Below are 18,411 nucleotides of genomic sequence, written 5' to 3'. Positions count from 1 at the left end.
GATGAGTTTGGGGAACCTGCTCCCCAACCCGTCCACAAGAGCACTCCACGCCCGTCCTCAGCCTCTCAAAGGTCAAACGCTTCACAGCGGCCAGTGGGCGCCAGAGCTGACATTTCTTGCCCACCACCCCCACGGTCTCTCCCCGCCCCCCAGGCCTCCTCCCCCACCCCCAACCCGGCGCCAGCCCACAGTCCCCCGCCCCGCCTCCCGGGCCGCTCCGCCAATCAGCTGCGCCGGCCGGGCCCAGCCCTCCGGGTCACGTGACGCGCCGGGCCCGCTTCCGGCGCGTCGCGGGCGGCTGACGTCGCCGGGGTCCGGCGTCGCGTCAGGGGTGTCCGGCGGCGGCGGCGATGGCAGCGGACCCCGAGCGGGCTTGAGGGCTCGGCGCCGCTCCCTCCCGCGCGACCTCGGGCCGACCCGGCGCTGCGGCCCCGACGCGCGCCGCTCCTGCTCCCTCCCCGGCCGCTGCCCGGGCAGAGGCGGCGGCGGCGGAGGCCCGGGCGGGCCGCCTGCTCGTGCCCCGCGCGGCCCCGGACGGCCCGACTGCTGTGCGGAGGAGGCCGAGTCGGTAAGAGGCGGCGCGGGGCCCGAGGGCGCCTGGCCCCGCCGGCCTCCCGGGCGCCCCGCCCGGCGTCGCTCTCGGCCCGCTCCCCCCGCGCCCTCCCCGGCCGGCCGCCCCTATTGTCTGGGCGCCGCGCTCCCCTCCCCCCGCGGCCGGCGCTGTCAAACCCGGCTCCGCGCCCCGCCGGCCCGCGCCTTCCTGCCCCCGCCCCCCGCCGCGCGCCGCCGCCGCCTTTTGGATTTTTTTGGGGGGGCCCCCGTGGCCGTGCTCTGCCCGCGGCGTCACTCCCGGGGGGGCCTCTCTCTTGCGGGGGTGCCCCCTCTCGCCCCGTCGCTCCCACAACTCTCTCCCGCTGTGCCCGTTGTTCTGCCTCCTCTCGCCCGCCTTCCTGGGCTGACTCCTCGCCACCCGCTCGCCTGGGCTTCACGCTTCTCTTCCGTCCAATAGCCTGCCTCCCTGGGTCGTACTTTTCCTTCATCGAAATCCCTCTCCATCCTGCCCTCTCCACTCCAGAAAAAGGAAAGCTTGCCTTTTCTGGTACCTCGTCTGCAAGTATCCCCGGGGCCTGTGCGTCTTCACTCTGTCATCACTTAGGGGTTCTGAGTTTACTTCCAGAACATGTTGGTGCAGCTCGTGAACTACCTCCGTAGGAAGTTATTTGTTTATTTGTTTATTTTTGGTGAAAACAGCACAAAACGGCTGCTGGGATTTCTACATAAAAGATGGAAGTAATGTCTCACCCTGACCAGGCCTCTGTTAAAATTAATCAGACTTACATTGTTTTTCAACCAAAGTACTCTAACAGACCTTTCTGTTAACTTATTAACGCACTAATGTCACTGCTGCCAGCATAGAAAGATGTTTACTCCCACTCCCAGCCCACTGGGAATGTTTACTTTTGATTTTACAAATTTTCAGGGCAAGAACGGGGGTGCTCCTTTTTTCTCTTATCAAGTTCTTTCCAAGAGGAAAGGGACAGTTGGTACTTTGTGTTTGCTTTTATATGTTGTCGCCTTTGAATTGTGATCAAACCATTAAAAGATGACAGTTGTCTTTTCTTTTTTTTTTAAACTGGGAGGGAATATAGTCATTGTTAGTAATTTTAAACATCAAAAAGGTCTTAAGGATCCCTCTGCTTCCCCAGTAACAGTAGGTTTGAATTCCTGATTACCTGTTATGCTGCAATTGGACCATAAGTACTAGTTAGTGAAAAAGAGGCTACTGCCAAGTATTCTGGGTGGCCAGTGTGGCCAGAAGAATAGTAAATAGTCCACCAGTCCCTCATCTGGATGGGAGTCTTCCTAGTTAGTTTTTTGTTCGTTTGTTTAGTGTTACAACCACTTTCATTATCAATGTGTGTACTGTCTGGAGTGAGTATAATACAAATACTTCTCAGAATTACAAAAATCTATCATTGTTGCTTATTGAATGTGAAGCATAAAGAAAAAAAATTGCAACTTTGTATGTAAAATTTAAACTACTAAATCATTTGTTACCATAATGGGAGATCATAGGAATAATGAAAGATCCAAATCACAAGGAGCTTCTTAAAATTTTCACTGGCAGAGGAGCACATATGTCTACTGCTCCCGCTTTGTGGACTCTTCAGTGTCTTTTCTAGTGTTTTATATTATGAGGCATTCAGTAAATATTTGTTTAAAAGCATGATTAATATGTTCACATAAGAATTTCAGTAGTCATATTCCAGAATACTCAGCTGTCTTGATTTTTCAAAGATAGAAAACATCAGCTGTATTGTAGAGAATTTTCTTGGGTATTTTCAAATTAAAATTTAAAGCATTTGAGTCATTGGCAAGTTGTGATGTTCCATCTATTCATTTTTTCTTAAATAGTAATCTTTTTTATGTCCTTTTTCATAATTCATTATCAAGATTGCCTACCAGTTGCACAGTACTTTGCTTAAAGATACCGGTTCTCATTCAAAATTTGGCATTTGTTTTAACTTCTTGTGTAATGTTTTAAAATTTTGTTTAATTCCCTATGCATTTTATGCATTAGAATCTAACTTTTTTTTTTTTTTTTCCCTCTTGAGGTAGTGAAAAGAAATTACTGAAGAATAGGATCTCAAGATGAGTAAAAAGCCCCCAAATCGTCCTGGAATCACTTTTGAGATTGGTGCTCGTTTGGAGGCACTGGACTACTTACAAAAATGGTATGAAAATATGGAGCTCTTCACCTAAAGCACAATGTCTGTAACCTTCCATGTGTGGGTTAATTGCTGTTCTTCTGATATGGTAGAAACAAAATGCATTCACTGCTTGAACACAACTACACATAGTTTTTTAGTTTTCCTGCTCTTCAGCAGACTTTGCATGTTCATTAATTAGAGGCTTTTTTTTTAAAGAGCAGAATCACTTTAGTCACAATTGTTTTAGTTGTTTGAGAACTGAAAATAATGATCTAGAATGTGAGCTATGGAGTGTCAGTCAGTCCCTTGTGTACTTTAACATGAACTAAATTGGTGGTGGGAAGGAGGGGATTCATCCCGATGACCAGCTTTCCGAGTTTTGGATAAAACTTGATATAAATTTTGTTTTTTTGTTTTTTGTTTTAACTTCTGTTAGAGGTGATCTTTTAAAGTACAGAATCCTGTGGTGAGCATTGTCACTCTTCACTACCCCACCTGAGACCAAAAACCAGCTGACCACCTCCTCCTCCAGAGGGCAGTGACCTTAAGTCCTGTTGTTGCTGTCTCCAGTACAGAATGACAGTCCTTTCAGACCTCTTATTTCCTCTCCTATTCCATTTGTGATGAATGGTGAATTTAAATACCCCCAACATACTCTTTATACAGTGGAAAAATTAAGTGACCTGTCATAAAAGGAAAAATCAGTGACCTGTCATAAAAGCGCCTCCTGAGAGAGCAGAAGAAAAACACAAGGTTCACGGGACCATAGTAGTTAGAATGAAGGTGCCCACTTTCCTGAGGAGTGCCTTTCTCATTCCAGGGGGCTGGCGACACAGTCTGCTTTCTCTGCTCTCTGGGAGGTTGTCTCCATGCCTTTCTTCTGTCAGCTCCTCCTTGTCTTCCTCCCCTCTACCGCCAGGCACCTCTCTCAGGAGTGGTATGGCCTCAGCTTCTCCTCCAACCCATTTAGCAACTCTAGGACGTTGTCTACTAGGTTTTTTGACTTGTTCTTATTGCAACTCCCCTAAAAACGTAGTGGGCATTTTGTAAATTTGCTTTACATTGATTTGCGTGAAATCAATTTCCTGAGTGGCAGTGACAGAGAAATCTTGGACTTCATGGACTCTGTCTGGGGCTCTGCATTGAAACAGGTGGAAAGAATAGTTTGAGGTAGGAAGGCACTGTTATTTGACCCAGTGCCTCCAAGTTGCATGTCAGTGGGTAATTCTTTTCAGGGGTAACTTAATGGTTATTCTTATCTGGTAGGAAGTGTACACAGCTTTTTTCCTAGAAGGTACTCGGGTAGCACCTTAGAACTGGACAGCAACTACCTCCCTTTTGGTCTGGATGCTAAATATCTCCAGACATAAATTATTGTCTTTTAAAACCACTAATTCATAGCAACATATGTTTTTAGGCTTCCACACTGACAAAGTTGCAGTTGAACTAGCTTCCAGTTTTGGAGAAACACAGCTTATTAGTACTCTAAGTGGTTTTTAGAAATATTAATGTAATTAGCTTTGATAGTAAGAAATTCACTTTTAGTGGTGAAAGATTTTTCTGATTTCATAGTTGTTAAATTGGTGATTCATTTGTTAAAGAAAGAGATTATACAACAGAACTACTTTTTAACTCAAGCATGCTTTTAGAGTATATTGTGGTTGTAGAGAATTTGGAATTCCTGAGTCTGGATTTGTCATAGCTTATGTGTTTTCATTGTTTTAGGTGTCTCATTAAAAAATTCCTGAGTGCGCAGGTCTGTGATAACATGCAAATGTACTCATATGTGATGTTTAGATTTAATTTTAGTGACCCCGATAGTTAACATTTCTTTAAACATTAGCCAAAAGAATCTTATATGATAGTCACTGAAGCCTGCCATCAGTTTGACTTTTATGAGCTCGTTTATATGAAGAATTTAATATTTTGCTACAGTTGGCCCCTGAATTAAAAAAGAATTAAAAGTATTTTGTGTAAATACTGTAAGTAATTGAAAGAAACTTATTTCTTAATGGGACTTTGTGAATGTAATTTTAGAATTAGAGTTGGATGATCCTTAAATTTAGTGTTAAAAGTGCTTTACTACAGGATGACTAATTAATTGCTGAGATTTATTGAATTCGATATGGGGCACAAAAGCGCTTCTATGAAACATGCTTTTGACAAATTTTATTTCTAAATGAGTTAATAAACTTTATTTTTTTATATTGTTCCATTTATTAAGGACCATTCTATAGTTTATTTAAATGCTACAAATTTTTGTTTCAATTTTAGGTAGAAGCATAGAAGGTTTTTCTGAGTGTCGAGAAACTCTGATGTTCTTGTGAGAGACAAAATAGTGAATTGCTGAAAATACACTGAAGTCATCCCTCCTTCCTTTGAACCTGTATTCCTACTTTCTTTCATATTCTCTTCTTTTGCACTTATTCATTTCTTTTCTTTTCTTTTTTTTTAAAGATTTCTTTATTTATTCATACAAGCACTGGGTACAGTCAGAAGCGCAGGAGGGTGAGAGAATTCACCAGAGTCAGAACAGGGAACAGAACAGGCAGACTGATGAAATGCACTGCTGAGGGGAGCAGCGGGTGTGGCAGGAGAGCTCTGCACACCATGTGGGACCCTCCCCAGTGGCGGGGGATCACACCGGCGCTGAGGCAGCCGGCAGCTTTGCAGCCCAGCACAACCGCTGCGCCACCGGGGGAGGCCCTGCACTTATTCATTTCAGTTGAAAATTCAGTTCCTATTTGATGTAAATGTCTTGAACTGCTATAGACATTAGGGAGGGAAGGAGGGAGAAGCTGGAATGCAAATGATGCTTATCGTCTCTGTAGTCGACACCTTTATAAGATATAATTCTATATTTGAGGAAATAGCTTGTTACATGTTGATGAGTTATCTTTTAAATAGAAGTGTCTAGGGAGCTATATGTAACAGGGATTTCTTATATAAAAAAGAAAAATAGCTTTTAGTGTGCCCCCTGAAAACAAAAGGATAATTTGTAAATTTAATTGGCAGAAATAAATTGAAGTTAAGCATGCACTTTTAGGTTTGGGGCAGATTTAATATAATAAGAGTTAATCTATTTATTAGGAAAACTGCATTATTACTGCTTGAGGAAACCATAGCACATATTCTTTAAAGTTCAGAAAGATATTTCATTCTTGATAAAATAGCCTACATTTTTATGTGGTAATTTAGCATTTAGCATCTTTTGTTTTCATAGTAATAGCTGCATCAGGCAACTCATTGTTTATTTACCTACAGCAGTGAGTGCAGGCCCTGGGAGAGTCATTGTTCCATATATGACTTGAGAGACCTGGCTCTCTCTTGTACTGACTAAAACATGACTCCTCCCGAGCAGTGTGGGCTGCTTTAATATTAAGAAATTTAGTTTTACTTAAAACTCTTTCTTACTCATCAGTGTTGTAATGTAAAAGTCTTTTAAAAGACTTGTTATGCTAATGTTTACAGCTAGTCACCAACAATTTTCTGTCTTATCTCCATAACATTTTCTGTCGCATTCTCTTTATATCCAAACTCTGACATACCATTTTCACATTCTCTTGAATGAAGTAACATTTTAAGAATTAAATACAGGTTGTGAATATAGGAATGTATTTGGGAAAAGAGAAAGTTCAAGTTACATTGGAGACTCTCTGTAAGAGGAGTCTAAAGGCAAAAGATGTGGCATCAAAATCAAACTATAGTTTTCGGATCCTGTAAGTGTGGGTAAGTATGTGAACCTAGTTTCTTGTGAGTAAAATGGAAGCAGTGTTACTGCCTTTTACTTGTAGGATTATTTTAAGAATCAAATAAAATGATGTAAGTATGCATACTTATAAAGTACTGAGGTAAAATGCAAAGGAAGAGAAATTGTTGAAAAATTGTTCTTTGGAGATCTGAAGACTCAAGTTTATAAGTTTTTAAATACATCTTCATTATGGACGTGAGAGTGACTTAGAATGACTTGTCATTTCCATAAGCTATAAGCCACCTTTTGAGGTGATAACTCTTTGTTTCCAGAGTTTTTGTGGTTTCCAGAGTACCCTTGCAAAATTAATTTGGCATTGAAAATTATCTGAGTCAGTCTAATCATCTCTAACCATTAAGCTAGTTTTGACTACTGATTTAACTTCTGTCTTCTGTTGAAATTAAAATACTCTGTAGCAAGTGATTTAACTATGAAAACAGGATAAATCAAGTAATATGCTCTGGTGTTACTCTTAAAAGAAATTTGAATAATAGAGTCAACTTAAAACATTCAGATGAGTTAATGCTTTTCTGACTTTCTGGGGAATATTTCTATTTAATTCTCTTCTAGATCTGGAGGAAAGGAAAATGAAAGATTAAAAAAAATGTGGAGATGTCTACAAGTATCAGAATTTGATAGAACAGTATAAATTTGAGTTGGCAAATGCTGTTTCCACACATTTGGAGTTTTTTGAACTGTATGGAACATTTGCAAATGTGAGTTTTTAAAATGTGAACAAAATTTTAATAGAGCAGGAAATTTAAATTGTAGCAAGTACCAATACCTTCTGAATAAAAGTACCTGAGTACTTTACAGTTTGCTGTATTTGCAGGAAAAGGTTGCTTTTTTTCCCAATTGACTTTAGCTATTCAAAGGATAACATTAGTAGAGAAAAGTTATGTGATGTATGCTGGGAATGGAAGAGCACTCTTGAAAAGTGGCTTTGTAGACCAAATTTAAAAACTAAAATCTTATTTAAATTACATTTGATTTTCAAAGTCTATACAGTTTAGGTGAATACTGTTAAAATAAAGATTCTTTTGCTAATATGAATAAAATTTCAACTTTTTGTGTTATAGGTTTTCCTGAATCTGTATCTACTTAAAAGGTTTTGATTCTTGAGTTACTGTCTTTGAGTACCTATTTCTTCTGTAGGTTCAGGTGTATAATCACATTTCTATAACACAATAATTGCATTATATGTAATGGGTGTGGTCATAGAAAACTTAGCTGTGGACTCCAGATTAAGGACCCTCCTGCAGAGAATTTCACATTAAGATTTTTAAGATTGTTTTTTTTTAATTTTGACATTCTTTGCATTTAGAAAGTCACAAATTTTGAATCTTAAGAACATCATTTTAATTATGAGGCAGGTCTATGACAGTACATAAATATTTTGAATCTTCAGTTTTTAAAATGTCCATAGTGAACACCCATAAACTTTTAAACATAAGAAAAAAATCTTCTTCTGCTTCCCCCCCTCAACAAAAAATGTTGAAATAGAAGCAGTTTAATTTCAAACACACCTGGTTGATTCTTGTTCTTGCTCTAATGGTCTTCCTTTTCTTGTGTTGATTCATATTTTAGAGATTTTCTCATCTGCTCAGATTTTTTTGCTTATCCTATGAAAAGCAAGAGAAAGACTATTGGATAAAAGTAAATTTAACTGGAATCAGAAAATGTTGATTTTAAGTGCTGCTGGGCCATGAATTATATGACTTTGTAGAGTTACTTTCGTTACTGTCCTTAAAATGAGGGTGTGACATATTACATGATTTTCGGGGCCCTTGAGTTAGAAACTCATTATTTTGTTTACTTTTCACTTATTTGGGGATGATAGATTTTTGTCTCACTTTTAGATAAGTAAGTAACAGACTTGAGACAGAAGTAAAATAGAAAAGGAGACGAGAAGTTGTATGTAGTTTATTCAAAACTGTGGTCACTAGAAGTAGAGAAAATGAATTGACAAAAGTGAAGAAAGGTGAATATAATTTAGAACAATAATAGACTTGAAGTATTTGCAGTATAGTGTAGTTGGGTGGTTATTACCCTTTCTGCAACTTGTTCTCCCACTCATTTAAATACTTTATCATTGCCTGTTTAATTTTGAAATTACTTAGAATCAAAACTATTGGCTTAAAGTATATTTATTTTTTTCAGTAGGGTACTTTTAACTCCTAACTTTTCAGTGTGGCACCAGTTCACTAACAGGTTCTCTCACAAAGTTCATTGGTGCTGAGTCTTTGAAAGTGATTCAGGAAAAGTCTAGAAGGATTCTCTACCTTTTGCCTGTGTCAGCATCACATGAATCTAAACATAGATTGCTGGGTCCAAGACTCAGCTGGGGTCCCCAGACATGCATTTCTAACAGATTTCCAGACAATGCCTATGAGGCTGCCCTGGGGATGTATAGTCTTTTTAGATTATTTATGTTAGCTGGAAGAAATAAAATGTAGGTGCATTGCCGAGTGACGCATGATCCCAAAATCCCTTCTGCTGTTTTTCATATATTGACCAGCGTGTCAATATATGCTTGCCCTCCTCTTTCTCTTATCTCCATTTCTACCTGGCTGCCTAGTTTTGGGTCTTAGGCCCATGTTGCCTAAAAACAAAACAAAAATCTACAGTTGTCCATGGTTATGGTTGGCTTTGGATTGACTCTTAGGATATATAACCTGAGAGCGTATTCTGAGAGCGTTTTCAGTATGTCACTTGAATTGTACAATGATTGTACAATTCAAAAACTGATAAATTTACAAGAATTTTTCAAGTAAGGGGTGATATTTACCAGTTTAGAAATGACAGAAGTGGGGTTTGGAGATGTTAACTGTTTTCCTCCAGTTCATGTAGCCAGGAGAGTTACGTCTCATAGTCTTGTGGCTCCATGTCTGGTACTCTCTCTCCTGCAGTCCATTTTGCTTTATAGCGGTGTCCTGAAGCTTGGAGCCTCAGCTCAGGGAGTCCATTGGCTCAGTGGTCACAGGCCTGCTGAATTCCTGACTTGCTTTCCCAACAAGCATATGTCTGGTGTTTGGAAAGGCCCCAAGATTCCAGCCCAACCGTGCCACTCTTGTTCTTGGAATTAGAGAGATGCTGCAAGGCAGGGCCATTTTAGGCTGAGCTATCACAAAGAATCTTCCTCCCAAGCTTACCTTAGTACCAGACCTTCCAGCTGATGATTTCCTAGCTTCCTTCATGAATTTATTGTGGTGTCAAGTCCAGGATCCTCAGGCCTCTCGTGTTGTGCTTCGTGTGCACTATGCATCTGTGTTCATGTAATAGCAAGGCTTGGATCAGAGAGAAGACCGTTTCTTCTGCTTATCTGACATGTGGTTCATGTCTAAGCACCACATCACATATAATCAACACCCTATTGCATTAGTGCTGTTGAATATCACTTCTCTGTATTGTTGAATTTTCTACTTGTCAGATCACATTAGATAATGCTTTATGGTGTGGTGGGGGTTGATTAAAGCCCCCAGTTGGGAAATACTTTATCTGCAGTAGTAGTTAACTCCAGAAGGTGTCATGATTCTGGTGTTTCTGAATAGACAACTGTCATCTGCAGATGCTTAAGAATTTTTATTTTAAGATTTATTTATGCATACAAGCATTGAAGTGCAGGCCAGAGGTACAGGGGGTGAGAGAATTCACCAGAGACAGAATGGGGGCCAGAACAGGTGGATCTACTGAAACACACTGCTGAGGGGAGCAGCGGGGAGACAGGAGGGGTCTGCTCTGCCCTGTGGGTCAGCTCCCTGGCCGGGGATAGAACTCAGGCCACGGTAGCTGGCAGTAGCTTCTTGTGTTGAGACTTTAACCCCTGTGCCACCAGGGAGGCCCTGCTTAAGGATTTTTGATTTTGTTTTTAAATGATTTTTCAATTGAGGGAGAAATACTAGTTTTAAATACCAGTGGTATAGTATTTTTAAAAGTTAATAAGATATTTATAAAAGACAACTTTGTTATGTTGTTCTTTCTGAGGGCCCTAGTTTTTAGTGTTTTTATTTGACTTTGTATTTAGAAGAATTATTTACCATTCTTATTATCACCTCTCACAGATCATCAGTATACACAAATGTTCCTTCTATTAAATTAGAAATTGATATGCAGGTATTATTTCAGTAATTATAATTAACCTCAAATTTGAATTGTTGCAGTAAAAGAATGTGGATATTTCGTATTCAGTGCATCTGAGAGCTATGTTTTCTCATTGTCTAAAAACCATCCCTTTCATTAAAAATGCATGTTTCTAGTACATCCTGGTTAGTTAAGATACTGAAGTATGAGCTACTTACATGAAATGACATATATATGGCCTCGCTCCTTCTCATATAAAGTGTCCAGCCAAGTTTATTTAATTTTGATGGGTTATAGAGAATGAACCCAAAATATTAGGGTGTTATGAAACCTGTTACTACTGCAGAAAGTTACAGCAAATGAACTGTGAATTTTGGGCTGAAAACTAAGCATAGGATAACATTTGTCAAACTAGAATAGAAAATTTTAATTTTAAACTCACCTAGTGTTTTTCTTAGTTCTGTAACATCATATCCTAGGTTCCCTGTCTTAATTTTTGAAGTTATATAATGGAAGTTTTATGTGCTAAATATTAAGAAATAGACACTAAGTTTTTTGTTTTATTTAACAGTTAAAAGTTTGGTCATGTTAGCCTGAACAAATGGTGTGAGTTGCGTAGACTTTAGTAGTTCTGGGCATTTTTGGCAGAGTAAGAAGTGAATTCTTGGTATTCTGAGTCTTATGGTGGGAGATGGTGTTGGGGACAGAGGCTGTAGTATAGGCATTTTGACTTGGTGAGAACCGACAGTGTGGGTGCATGCAGGCAAGGCGGCAGGTTCAGGCCCTAAGGAGTTGGAGAGGAACAGGAATTGAAATCCGGTGATCTGAAACAGAACGTTCATTTGAAAGGAGGCTGCCATATGCCATAGGCTTCTAAAGGAAAGTGCAGTCGCTGACTCGGCTTCCCGGTTGTTGCTGGAAAGGTGAAGACTGGCGTCTGGTACTGGCTTGTGTCCTGGCGGTGAACGGGTCTGAAAAAAAGCAGCAGAGAGATGATGTCATGATACCCTTAGACTTCAGTGCTGGGGAAGATGATGAGACTTTGACATACAGGCTATCCTCTGAATGTTCTTGAAATTCTAGGATTTATTGTATTTATACAATAAAAGGCCTGAATTAAGTAAAAGGTTTTTTTAAACTTCTTTTTAGTGTGTTCTTAAAGTATGAAGCAAATTAACATGCAATATCTAAAAGCACTTTTTCTAAAAATACCATACCATTAGGTGGCACTGTTATTGTGGTTACACTCAGTGAGTGAGTGGGTGAGAAAATACTTGAAAATTATGAAGCATATTGTAGATTTTATTTATTTATCTGTTTATTAAATGAAATAGTTTATATTTATGTTTTTTAAAGATTTATTTATTTTATACAAGAACTGGGGTACAGGTCAGAAGCGCGGGAGGGTGAGAGAATTCACCAGAGTGGGGAGCGGAACAGGCAGACGGACCGAAGACACTGCTGAGGGGAGCAGTGGGCGAGGCAAGAGAAGGCTGCCAAGCCATATGGGGTTCTCCCTGGCCAGCGGGGAATCGAACCTGCGCTGCAGAGGCTGTGGACAGCTTCGCAGCGCAGCCCTCAACCTCTGTGCCACCGGGGAGGCCCCATAATGTAGATTTAAAATGCTTCAAGGAAACTAAAATTTTTAAAAGGTTACTAGGTTATAAGAATGTTGTGTTTGCTTTGGATTACATTCTGTATTAATTTTTATTATTTGGCAAGTAATCCTTCTCCTGACTATCTTATTTAAAGATATTCTTACCTGTATTTCTAGTTCTTCTAATATGTTTCAGTGATTTTTTTATGATGTTAGAGTTCTTCGCTTACAAAAATCTTACCTACAAAACTTGAATTGTTACTATCACTCTCTAAGGTTCTGCTAACATTTACATTATGTTTAAGTCATAGTTCAAGTATATTTTGTCCTTTAAAAATTCAAAAACTGGCCTCCCCAGTGGCACAGCGGTTGAGCGCTGGGTTGCAAAGCTGCCCGCAGCCTCTTCAGCGGCGGTTCGATCCCCTGCTGCTCCCCGGCCACGGGAGGAGGGTCCCACATGGCGCGCAGACCTCTCCTGCCGCCCGCTGCTCCCCTCAGCAGTGTACTTTGGTCCTTCTGCCTGCTCTGCTCCCCGCTCTGACTCTGGTGAATTCTCTCACCCTCCCGCGCTTCTGACTGTACCCAGTGCTTGTATGAATAAATAAATAAATAAATCTTTAAAAAAAAATTCAAAAACTACTTTATCTAGAATGTTTAATTTAGGTATTCTTTTTGTGTGCTCTTGTTATGTATCTTTACTATATTAGATCTTACACTGTTTTGTTGTGTTATTGATTTTTTCCTCTCCCTCCCCCAATTTGATTTTATTGATCAGAATAATATTTAATTTGTTTTTGTAGCTTCATTCCTACTTCATTGTCTAATACATGTAAATTAGAGATAGTCTATTGAGTGAAATGGTATAAGTGATGAACTGTCAGTTTTTAAATTTACATAAATTAGGGGCTTACTGTCTTATCAGTAAATAAGAAAATGACATTTAAGATGTCATATGAGTAATTTATTGGGGCAGTTTATTATTTTATATTTTTATTGAGGTGACATTGGTTTACAGTGTTCTTTATCATTTAGCGGCGTAGGAACACCCACCACGAAAGCACCACAGTCCTTGTAATAGTCCTTTGTGCTCCCTCCCCACTTCACGCTTCCCTCTCCAACTCCCCATGGCAGCCTCAGTTCTAGAGTCAGATTTCTAGGATGTGTGACTGGTTTGTGACCTTTCATTTGGTTTCTCCTTATTCCACCTGTAAGTGACACCACCTGGATTTGTCTTTCTCCTTCTGACCTGTTTTGCTTATCATAATCCTGTTGGGACAACTGAATTAAAAAAAGAACTTTGCCTTTGTCAATTCTCAGTGAATTCTAATGGTTTTTTAGTACCTGTGGTAGCGTTGGCTGGCCTTGCTTGTGGATTATAGCAGATCCCTGAGTAACGCTGTCCTTTCACCTACGTGCAGGAGTTTCAAGGCCGTAAGTGTCTCAAGGAATTTCCCTTGATTTCTCCTGGCATTCTTTCTTTATCGATACAGGTAAAAATCTGGATATGTCAAGCTAGATGACAACTCAGTATGAGTTCCCTCAATTCAAATAATGTTCAGTGGTTTTGTCACATTATGCTTCTGGCAGAGCTGCATGTTGGTTGTCTTTCTCCTTCCCAGGGATAATGGAGCAGCTGTAGTTTGATTGTTAACAAATCATCTTCCCTTACAGATAAAATTTGGGGGGTGAGGGATGATCATGAACCCCTTTGTAAATCCGATTAATCTGGGTAACCTCCACCTTGAAAGAATACTCAGACACTTCTCTACCAAACATCTGACATTTTGTATACAAACCCAGGGAATCACAGCCTCCTGACCTGCTGGGAGGGTCAGGAGCTGCCCCCGTAAACATTTAGTAACATGAGTTAGTAGGAGTTGTTCATCTAATAATAATTCCCATTTTCAGTTTTTCATCATCTCTTGTGTTTTGACAACACTGGAGAGTTGATACTGAAAAGGTCTATGCAGTATATTCAGTGTATGGCTAACCTCTGGTTACTCTCTGGTTTTTATTGGATTATGGATTTAATCCAGAATTCATAGATCTCGCTATTGGCTGACCAGTCTTGTACATGTGGGAGACACACATGACAGCGGTAAAATGCTGGTATTATCAGATAAGGCAGTAAAGAGTAAAGTGCTGTAAGAGTTCACTGAACGTGAAGTTAATTCTTATTTTTGGTAATTGTCTTGTTCTACTCTGTAGTTAGAGTGACAGTTTAACTTGACCTTTGAAAGACTTTGCTTCAAAAAGGGTCCCAAGAAGTCAGTTGAAAGATTGCAGTAGTAGAATTGCATGTGTGGAAATGTGTTAAATTTAGAAAGCCTCATAAGCCTTTGCAGTATTTCTAACGCTGTTCATTTCCAGTAAGCCTAAGCTAGAAAGAACCAATTTTAGGGTGTATCATTTTTTGTGAGTTTATTGAGAGTAAGCTTTGTTTTCTAGGATTCAAGTGTGCAAGACCGAGGAGAGCAAGGTAGACCCAGAGCAATGGAGGCAAGCCCTTAGTTTTTGCACGAGTAATACCATTGAAGCAACGCATGCATTTTGAAGTGGTGTAATAGTAGGAAAGAGGGAGGATGGAAATGTTACGGTATTTTGCAGTAACATGATGAGGGAGTGAGTTTTATGTAGAATTTTGGCATCAAAGAATGATATTCCTAGCGAAGTTGCCTTCTCTTGTTCTCTCTCTTTTGAATTCTTTAAGAGATGCCAACTATGGTGTTTCTTTTCTTCTTCCTCTAATTGTTTTATCTCTGAAACCCCGCTCTCCTGCTCCTCATCTCTTTCCCGAATCCTAAGTGTCTGGGACTGAGCCTAATCACTATTCTTAAGTCTAACAGCTTTCCATGATTCAGACCTTAAAAAAAAATGACAAAATAAAAACATTATCACTACTTCTTCCAAATTCAGTAAGAGCACTCTTACATTCCTTTTACACTCACAATATAAATAGCACATCAAAATAATATTCCTGGAATTCAGGAGGCATTTGTGAATACATTCATTCAATGGTGGTTTTCATTCAAAGCATTATTTCTGTGGGCCACCTGCTAGGACAGGGAAACATTTTCACTATGGACAAATGTATGTTAAGTTGCCATTTTGTTCATTTTAAAAGTATAACTAGAGCTTGATGTTAGGATGTTTTTCTAGTATGTGCTCACCGGTCTGGCATGCTTGACATAATGAATTTGATGTAGACCTGATCCCATTTCTCCTGTAGGCTTTTGTGCCAGTAAGTTAGACTCTGAGTACTCCCCACATGTATCCTTGGACAGTCTCATCTCCCCTGTGGGGACTGTGCTCTCTCTACCTCGCATGGCAACCAGGCTCTACTGAGATTATAGGCAGAGAGCAGGTGACAGTAAAGACAGAACATGGGCCTGGTGCATACATGGCATTTAGGAAATAACTCTTTTCTCTCCTCATCTGACTCTCTGCTAAACTTCTTTGGAAGGTGTGAGTAATTATGTTTCCTTTTTATCTATCAGTAGTATCTGGCAAGGGCTTGAATCTTATTTGTTGTACACATACATGTGGAATGAACAAGAATGTGGGCATTCTTGAGAATAGAAATATTTATGACAAATCTATTTGAGATTCAAAATTTCATTAAACACTGTAAAAATTAAAATAGATAATTGCCTTGGGTATCTGTGTTACTTATCTGATTCTTGCCCTTCATCTGAGGTTTACATGTCAGTCTGTAGATATTTATGTAAAGAGTATGGCATACTGCAAATTATCCTGAAGAAGCTTCCCTAAATATAATTTTTTTGTCTGGTTGTTGCAACTTTTCAGCCAACAGTATTTAAACTATCTTAGGAAAACCATAAGTTACTTAAAAATGTAATCCAGATTTAAATTATTTGAATTCATACTGATTCTTTACCGAATTGAATCATGGTATAGTAATAAACTATACATCTGACTGTTACTGTCAACTATTCTGATTTTGAGAAATGTTTCAAATATATAAAGTTGTGTATATTTAGAATTTGAATGAACTGAGAAAATGAGCTCCTTATTTCTTATTCAAAATTGAAAAGAGGGCCTTCCCAGTGGTGCAGCGGTTGAGTGCTGGGTTGCGAAGCTGCCCGCAGCCTCTGCAGCGCCGGTTCCATCCACGGCCTCTGGGCAAGGGTCCCACATGGCATGCAGACCTCTCCCGCCACCTGCTGCTCCTCTCAGCAGTGTACTTCGTCAGTCTGCCTGCTCTGCTCCCTGCTCTGGCTCTGGTGAATTCTCTCACCCTCCCGCGCTTCTGACTGTACCCAGTGCTTGTATAATTAAATAAATAAATCTTAAAAAAAAAAAAAATTGAAAAGATGTGATAATAAGTATATGAAGTTAGAGATGTTGAATCACATTCTATAATTGATTAAAAAAATATGAAAGCTAAGTAGCTAGTAAGTGTTGAAAACTATAAAGAACAGCCTTATCCCTGGGTTTCCCTTTAATCTTTATATTTTAAAAGCCTGAGTAGCAAAAACAAACACATCAGAACAGCACTGTGAAAGAGCCATTAAGGCACTGCTTCTAAGTGGTAGGTGTGAGTCTCCCAGGTCTTGTTTGTATGCTCTTCTTTAATAACAGATTTCCTTACCCACACCCACTCCCCTAAATCCACACCCTCTACCCCAAAGAGACCTAATAAGAGCCAGCTTAAGGTTACAACTGGGTTGCTAGCTTTCTCAGTGCTGAAGAAATGTGTGATTTTCTTTAATATCACGTCTTGTTCATGGCAAGTGTTCCCTGAGTGGCTGGTGTATGGCTGTCAGATGTTAGAAGCTCTGGGATACTTGGATGGACAAGACTCACTCACTGCTACAGGCTCACAGGCCAGAATCGCTTCTAACATTATGTCCCTTCTGTCTCTATTGTCTCATATGCTAACACATGTTCCATGAGAAAAGGGTCACAGTAGTACTTTAGGTTTGGTAGTAGTGAATTCTTTATCTCCATCTTGTTGATGGGAGAAGTCTTTCAATAAAGAAACTGTGACTTTTTTTTTAATCCAGGATTTTCCTGGCTTGTTTGACCACAGGATCTTCTTTTGTGTTGTGTGTATGCCTCAAGGCTATAAGTGTTCTACAGCACACAGTCTCAGGCCCTGTACAGAGGTGATTATGACAAGTGTGTGTGAGAGCATCGGGGTGGTGGTGGTGGGGAGGGGGGAGTGTCCCACAAATGATTATACTTTGAACCACATCTTAAATAATGAGTGTATAAAAGAGGGGGTTGGCAACTTAGCTGAGGGCTAGACTGAAAGAACAGAATGTAAGAGCACCGATGTTTGACGGGACATGGTATATTTGAGAAAATCCCAGTGAGTTTTGGTTTTATCATTAAACCAGAGTGGGGGAAGACGCTGTGCCAGGGGCCCACTCAGGGATTGCCCCGGCATGAATGGCCTATAAAGCAGGTAGGAGTTTGTTCTGAATTTCAGGATATGTGAGGTCTGTCATGCTTTATATTTAACACTGATTTTCTACAGAGAAGAAAAAGTCCCAGATTTTTCAAAAACTAGAAAAAACATGATCTCAGGTTATGGTTGAATCATCTGTGTGCTACTGGTGAATTCTTAATGTTCTTAAAAAAACTGAGTCATCTGTGAACATTTAACATAATACATTAGGGATGATAAGGCAATTTTCCTTGTTTAAAGATCTGAGTTAACTAATTGCTGTTTTGGAATTAATTATAAAAGAATCATCATACCTGAAGACAGAAAAAATGTGATGTTATTTTTATGTTTTTAAGTTTACGGATTAACAGCACTTTCCCTATCTTTGTAAATTCCTATTATAAAATACAAGAACATATAGAAAAACAGAAAAAACAAATTGCTCTTATGCCAGTTAGAGACAAATATACATATTGGTATTTTTTGGTAGAAAATGTATTTAACATACTTATAATTTTAGTGATCCTAGTGCTACTCTTTTACATTTTCCAGCATTCTAAGTTCTTTGTAAATACTGCACTTAGGACTGTATACTATTCCATTCAGTGGGTGAACCACTGCATACTTACCATCTTCAGTCTTTTGTAACCACACTTATATTTGGTTTCTGTTTTCTTTGTTATTATAAATGTTTTGTATATGTAACTCTAGAATTAGAATTAATGGGTTAAAGTGGTGTCTTGATGCATGCTGTCTTATTACTTTCCAAAACAGTGTGGTAATTTACACTGACAATGAATCTAAACATTTATTTTATTAGGTCTTGAGACTAGTCATTTTTTTAAAAAGAGACAAAAAT

At 39.6% G+C, this 18,411-nt stretch overlaps 1 protein-coding gene across 9 annotated transcripts in view; it reads left to right on the top strand.

Annotated features, from left to right (window-relative positions):
• Positions 1 to 336: 336 nt before the first annotated feature.
• Positions 337 to 18,411, top strand: part of PHF20L1 (PHD finger protein 20 like 1) — a 67,347-nt gene continuing 49,272 nt past the window's right edge. For 5 of the 9 annotated variants that reach the window (XM_054691970.1, XM_054691969.1, XM_054691967.1 and 2 more), the window contains exons 1-2: positions 508 to 568; positions 2,616 to 2,735. In XM_054691970.1, the coding sequence (XP_054547945.1) occupies positions 2,653 to 2,735 (83 nt within the window). In that variant the 5' untranslated portion in view covers positions 508 to 568; positions 2,616 to 2,652. Of the gene's footprint in view, positions 569 to 2,615; positions 2,736 to 7,032; positions 7,179 to 18,411 lie in introns of those variants that run through there. The other 4 variants (XM_037501599.2, XM_037501617.2, XM_054691968.1 and 1 more) reach the window with 4 other exon arrangements.

The sequence above is a fragment of the Talpa occidentalis genome, unplaced genomic scaffold (genome assembly GCF_014898055.3).
Source record: "Talpa occidentalis isolate TD23 unplaced genomic scaffold, MPIMG_talOcc4v2.1, whole genome shotgun sequence".
NCBI lineage: Eukaryota > Metazoa > Chordata > Mammalia > Eulipotyphla > Talpidae > Talpa > Talpa occidentalis.
Note: the sequence above shows the minus strand (reverse complement) of the source record. Positions and strands in the feature narration are given on the sequence as shown.